At 31.0% G+C, this 6,404-nt stretch overlaps 1 protein-coding gene across 2 annotated transcripts in view; it reads left to right on the top strand.

Moving 5' to 3' along the window:
• The window catches only part of LOC129957125 (cholesterol 7-desaturase nvd-like), a 30,530-nt gene extending 24,675 nt beyond the window's left edge, over positions 1–5,855 (top strand). Inside the window, exons 8-9 of one of the 2 annotated variants that reach the window (XM_056069285.1) lie at positions 918–1,091; positions 5,604–5,855. In XM_056069285.1, the coding sequence (XP_055925260.1) occupies positions 918–1,091; positions 5,604–5,771 (342 nt within the window). In that variant the 3' untranslated portion in view covers positions 5,772–5,855. Of the gene's footprint in view, positions 1–917; positions 1,092–4,343; positions 4,546–5,603 lie in introns of those variants that run through there. The other variant, XM_056069286.1, reaches the window with a different exon arrangement.
• Positions 5,856–6,404: the final 549 nt, after the last annotated feature.

Genomic DNA, 6,404 nt, shown 5'->3' on the forward strand with positions numbered 1-6,404 from the left:
AAGATTCTATTTTTTTTCTTTCTGATGATTTTAAATGGCATTAACAAGTTTCAACAACAAAAATAGTTTTAAAAATTTCGATCACGTACGAAGAGCAACTTTAGGATGACTTTTTACTCAAACCTCTTTACAAATAACTGAAAAGATAATAGGCGAGAAACTACATCGTATAAAAAAATTTGATATGAAAAAAAAAAAATTTCAGTTGGTTCCGGACCCCTAAAAGAACGTAGTTCAAAAGTTCTTCTTCGTTCACAGTTCGTATAAAATGAAATAATATCATTATTAAAAGGAATTGTACATGATGGTGCAAAATGAATCGCTTTTGAGATGTTCATACAAAAAAAGTTAAGGATTGAAGCAAAAGCAGAAACCAAATTCCTCCTTTGCCGTAAAACTGAATAAATAAAAAGAGTTTTTCGTGGAATACAGATCATTATGAAAAATTTATTACATAATCAAACTGTTTTAGCAGAGTATCCTGCTTTTAATTGGATTATTTTAAAGAGAGTTTAATTTCCCAACGACTTGCATTTGTCCATAGGTTATCTGATCCTAAATGCAGTAATTTGACGGCAGGAATTCAAATGTTTAAATTCAACTCTTTTGAGTAAGAAAGTTTTCCACTTTCCGCCATATTAACCGTGGTGCATTTCACTCATATTATGAGACATTATAGTATCTCATTAAGGTGAAATTTCCTTATAATAGGTGCCTATACTGTTATGTTTCTGAAATGTCATGTGACCAGGGAGAAGTAATTTCAAAAATGAATTCATTTGGTTCAGGAAAAACGGCTCATGTGAATCATGTAGTTTCGGAGAATTGCATAATCTTCTGTGCTTTGTACAAGTGGAAGTAAAAAAAAAACAACTGCTGCAGTTTAACGTAATCAAAGCTTTTTGTTTTATTTGCAGATCGGACCTGCTACCGTTCATCTTCATATCAAGTCCTGGTTCGGACGTGCCATTTTGCTCCAACATATCATTCCTGAGGGGCCCCTCGCCATGAGAGTCATCCACCAGCTGTACACTGAACCTTCTGTCAGACCGTTCCCTGCAGAACTCCTTATAAGAGCCGAAGCCATTATGGTGAGTTTACATAATAGATAAAAACCAGAGGCTCTTAATCAATGACCGTGATCAAAAATATAGGTAATGATACTGCAAAATTCGAAATTTCAATATATTGGGCAATATTTATCGCGTCTTCAAATTAATTGTTTTAAGATAAATGAAATTAAGAGGGACCTTCCAAGAGAAAGTTTCTTGGGAGGAATGTGGCAGATGAAGAGCCGGCCTTCATTTTTCACACTCTGCTGTCTTCCACTTAACACCAGTGTCTCGCCATTTCAACGGATATGATACCATCTCCGTGAACGATTTGTCAACGTCGATGGATACCTGAAACACTAATTCCAAACTCCCATCCATAGAGCACGATAAACACGCATTTCCATTTTCGTCCACATACTGAGTACTTATCATATTGATTTGCACTTAACTCGGACATTCAGTGAATTTTTTTTATCTGTCTCCTTCGACACTCAGCCCATGCGTCATTGCTCCTCTGTTGCTGTTCTTTCCGTCATGAATTCATGAAAGGTTCTTTCTTTGTCTTGTGGCAATGTTTTTACTAACCTTGTTCTGCATTTTGTTTTTTGATTTGTGAATGAATGTGATTGAATTTAGTTTAAGAATGTCCCACTTTGAGCACATTTTGATATGAGCTCCACTATATGTTCGCGATCCCTGAACATATAGTGGACACCATTTTAAAAATTTCTAGTAAATACCGAAAAACCGGTATTTAAACTTGTGAATACCGGTATTACAAAATTGCACAAATGGCTCAAAATACCGGTATTCGGTATCCCGGTATACCGGTATTGCAATCCCTAATTATAGCAGTTAATCGCATAGGTACTCTTTTCTCATAAACGGAGCGTGATTTTTCAATATCTGAGATCAAAAGTTTATTGCGAAAATTTTTTAAGACATTTTATACAAATTTAAAAGCTTTTCTTAGGAGACCGACTATCTTAAAAAATAGCATAATTGGAGTTTTTTTCTTGTCTTTTTGCTTTAAAGAAAGGTGCTAAAAAAGAAAAAAAATCCGAAATTGCTTCAACTTTTTTGTTATATTTGATTGGAATTTCAAGTAGCTATGTAGCTAGTCAATATACTCGCTTGATAATGTAGTTCTTTTTAAGAAAATCAGTTAGAAAGAATTTATCATATTATTTATCGCTATTAAAATCAAAAATTATCACTACAATGATATCGATCATATGATTTCTTTTTATCTATACTTATAATAAAGCTCAATGTGTGTGTGTGTGTGTGTTGGCGCTCTACAGGCCAGACCATTCAACCTACAGCTACCAAATTTGGCACGTGTATACCTTGGAGGCCGGGAATGTGCACCTGGGGGTTATTTTTTAGAATTTTTAATTAGAATTTTATTTATTTAAAAATTAAGCGAAATTTTGGCGTGTTTCTGCTATAACTTCCGAAAATATTACCGCACAAAAGAGATTTTTACATGAAGTTAAAGATCAAAAATTTATCTTTTAAATGATACCAATGTTTTAACCTTAAAATTAAATTTCTATTTTTAATGAATTTTTAAATAAATATTTTAACTATATTTTTCAACAATTTTTTTTGTACAAAATAAAAATAAAAATAAAATTTAAGCTGCACGAGCACGTTTCGCATTCATGGGAAAAAAATTAGCTTTTTTCAAAGTGTTGCCATCACATTGATTAAAACTCCAACTAAAAATAAATTAAATCTTTTTGGAAATGAAATCTGCAGAAGTATAATTTTCGGCATGTCTCTGTAGGAAATGAAACAAATATGAAATATTTTTTTAAAAAATAAATTGAAGAAAAATTATTTTATGATCTTTTACACTCTCTATATTATTAATCCAATAAATCAGTTTTATTTTAAGGCAAGTTTTGTTTAATATGAACAGGATATCCATTCAAATCAGGGCCACACAGCTAATTTGTAAACCTTCAGTAAGACACAGATCTGCTAAAATGGTCTAAATGGAAAATGATTATATTTTATGTAACTTGATTCAATAAATGCTCTAATAAATAACGAATTTTTGATTTTACATAAAACTTCTGCTGTGGAAATCACGAATAACAAAATGTTCTTGAAACACTAATATTTTAAATAAAAAGAGTTAATTTCCAATCAACTAAATCAATCACTTAAACTGACTGATTTATGAAAATTTATATATCACTATTCAATAAAAAAAGGATAATTTTAGATTTTTCATCGATCGTTTCAAAGAAAATACGCCAATCAGCGCGCAGGTTTCTCAAGATTAATTGGCCTAAGATTATGAAAATGTTGTTTTTCTAAATTTTTAACATTCAAAACTTCATAAATAAGTTTTAGTTGATCATGGAAAATAGAAACATTCATTCATTTATTTATTTAAAATTTAAAATTGTCCAGAATATTTCTTAGAATATGATACCTTACTGCATTAGACATAATTTTTGAAATATATTTATAGGCCGGAACAAAATATTTTTATGGATTTCGTGTCAATCCTTTTGAAAGCAAAACTAAAAACTGAATTTTATGCTGAATCTGAGAAATTTTTGCTGAATTATTGTTTGAGATATTACATAAATTATGAAAAATATTTTGTAGTTCACATAAGACTTAAATATTGAGCGATTCTGTTTGCAATACTCATATTCAATAATAATAACAATAAATAAATAAATAACAATAAAAATGATAAATAAAATAAAAAGCTTGGTTTCATTAAAAAAATATCTTTATACTAATTACAATTTCAGCATTTCCACTTTAAATTAAGGTTGAAGTTTTAGCGGAAATGACAACACATTAGGAAAATATATATAGTAAATTGAACGAAACGATCTAAACAACAGTATAAGTTTGGTATGACTATCAAAATTTGAAGATTAAAAATGTTTTGTTTGAGAATCTATTAAGAGACCAGTTACTTAAAATATTTAATTGAAAATTGTAGCCAGCGGTAATACTGGCGAACCGGCTGGTCGCCAAAGGCGGCTAGTACAAAATAAAAAAAAATACTCGCCACAGCTAATTTTATTTTAATCATTGCTAATAAGTTTTTTTTTTTTTTTTGAAAATTTAACGAGCTTTTTAATTTTTATATTTGCTTTTACTTACTCCAACAACATTATTTTAAAAATCCATCGATACGCTGAAAAATTGAAAGCTATTATAGCTTTTCGTGTTAAGTTTTAAAGCTGTTAACTCATCCAAAAGATATAATTTCTTTTTTCAAGAAAACTAACAGCTTTCATCCTTTTGCAGCTGGAGCGAGATATCGCTGTCTGGAATAACAAGAAGTTCTTAAAAAACCCTCAACTGTTAAAGGATGAAAGCATGATACGAAAGTACCGAAGGTGGTACTTGCAGTTCTATTCCGAAAACAGCCCGACTTTGATCAGTCTGAGAGACTCTGTAGTAGACTATTAACTCGACCGCTCCATGTACTTTTTTTGTAAATAAATGTTTCTTGTATCCGTTATGGCTCTGTTTTATTTAAAACGCCACAGCAGGTGTCGGTGCATAAAATAAAAACCAATACCAAAAGAATTTGCTAGTTTAGAAACAGAAAGATAGGTAAAACATCTTTTAAGATTTAAAAAAATGCAGTTGTGATATTTCTTTAAGATTGAAAACAATGACAACTGCCTAGAGAAAATATAATTAAAAAAGGAGATTATAAAAAAAAACATTTAAAAAATTAAAATGTGCTTGTGCAAATATCAGCTTTTAGAGAATGGAACAGAATCATTTAGGTGCATATTTCGATAAAGGTATTTCACGTTATGTTGTTTCAATAAATGAAATTGTTGATATTTGCATGATCAAAAAGTTATTCATGAATACGGAGATATTTCAAATACTGAAGGTTTACGAGGAAAATAAAGTGTGAAATGAGTTTTTCAGTCATTTACATTCTTATCATTCAGTTATGCGAAAGTTTAATTCCTTTAAACTTTTTAGTGCCGGACGATGATATATTGTTTTTTGCAATACTTGTGAAAAATGCCAACACGATATATCGTTACGTAAGCTAGGGCACTTTACTTTTCAAAAAATATTGAAAAACAATTAAAATTAATTTATTCTTTCTTTATTTCGTAATATTTTTCTTTTTGAGTTTTGCAAACATTTACAATTCATTTTCTTATGAACTTCATCCCAAACCCTAGACAATTCATCAAATTGGTCTGATATTAAAAGTGCTAAACAAAATAATCATAAAATGGACTACTTCTGCAATTATGTAAAAGAAAGCTTTAGAGAATTACAGCTCCCAAATGACTAATTATGTTCAAAGTATTTTAGTCGTGTATTTTCAACAAAAGACTATAAAACAATTCGATTTTGAAATAAATAAATGCCCCCCTGCAACTGTCAAAGTCAAACTCTGCATAGTTTTAATGATTATAACTTTGTCAGTGATTTCACAATATATCAATTTTCTAATTGGCGCTGCTAACTAGATAAATCCCCTATCAGAGTATCTCCACACATGAAAACTAACAGCCTTCTGTGTTTCAGTTCGAGCGGTACATCGCCCTGATGGAACTCAAACAGTGCATCAAACAGCGGCTCCAGGTGACCGAGAACTGTCCTATCCGCAAATACCAAAGATGGTACTTCTCCGAGTTTTTCTCTCAGAACAGCCCGACGCTGTTGAGCCTGAGAGACAGGACGCTGGAGTTTTGATGATCTGATCCATGCTCGTCTTCTTGTGTTCTCTTCTGTGTCTTCTTGTGTTAGTTATGGCCTTACCTCATTCAAGATACAAGAAGGGTGTTTCTGTCAAAGATTTAGAATGTACTCTATTCCCGTGTACCTTTTTTGTAAGAATAGAAAAAATTACTATTATTTCTAGTTGCCTTTATTGATCAAATTATGCTTTCGTGCTGCTGTTTTTTTCTTTAGAAAATCTGTTTATAAAAATAATTGGGTAAATATGACTAATGAAAATTGCCCCTTAAGTGTTTGGTTGCTTTTCCTTAAATGAATCGTTTTCAAATTATCTATTTTATTTTCTAATATAAGTACAGAAAGTCATTTGTAGATTTAAGATAATTAGTAAACCAAATTAAGCAGTCCCCCCCAGCACCGGTCTGAGTTCTCTAATTTATAATTTCGACGATATCGTGAGAAAGCTCATGAATCCTTAATTAAAACCGCAAAATAGCTATCCTCACCCTCACATATGATCCAGAGTCATTAGTCATAGTCAGGGATTGCAAAACCGGACCAAAATTTGAATACCGGTATTCGGTATTTTTTAGATCTTAATACCAGGATACCGGTTTTAATATCGGTATTAGAAATTTTAGAAAAAGA

The sequence above is a fragment of the Argiope bruennichi genome, chromosome 11, assembly GCF_947563725.1.
Source record: "Argiope bruennichi chromosome 11, qqArgBrue1.1, whole genome shotgun sequence".
Taxonomy (NCBI): Eukaryota; Metazoa; Arthropoda; class Arachnida; order Araneae; family Araneidae; genus Argiope; species Argiope bruennichi.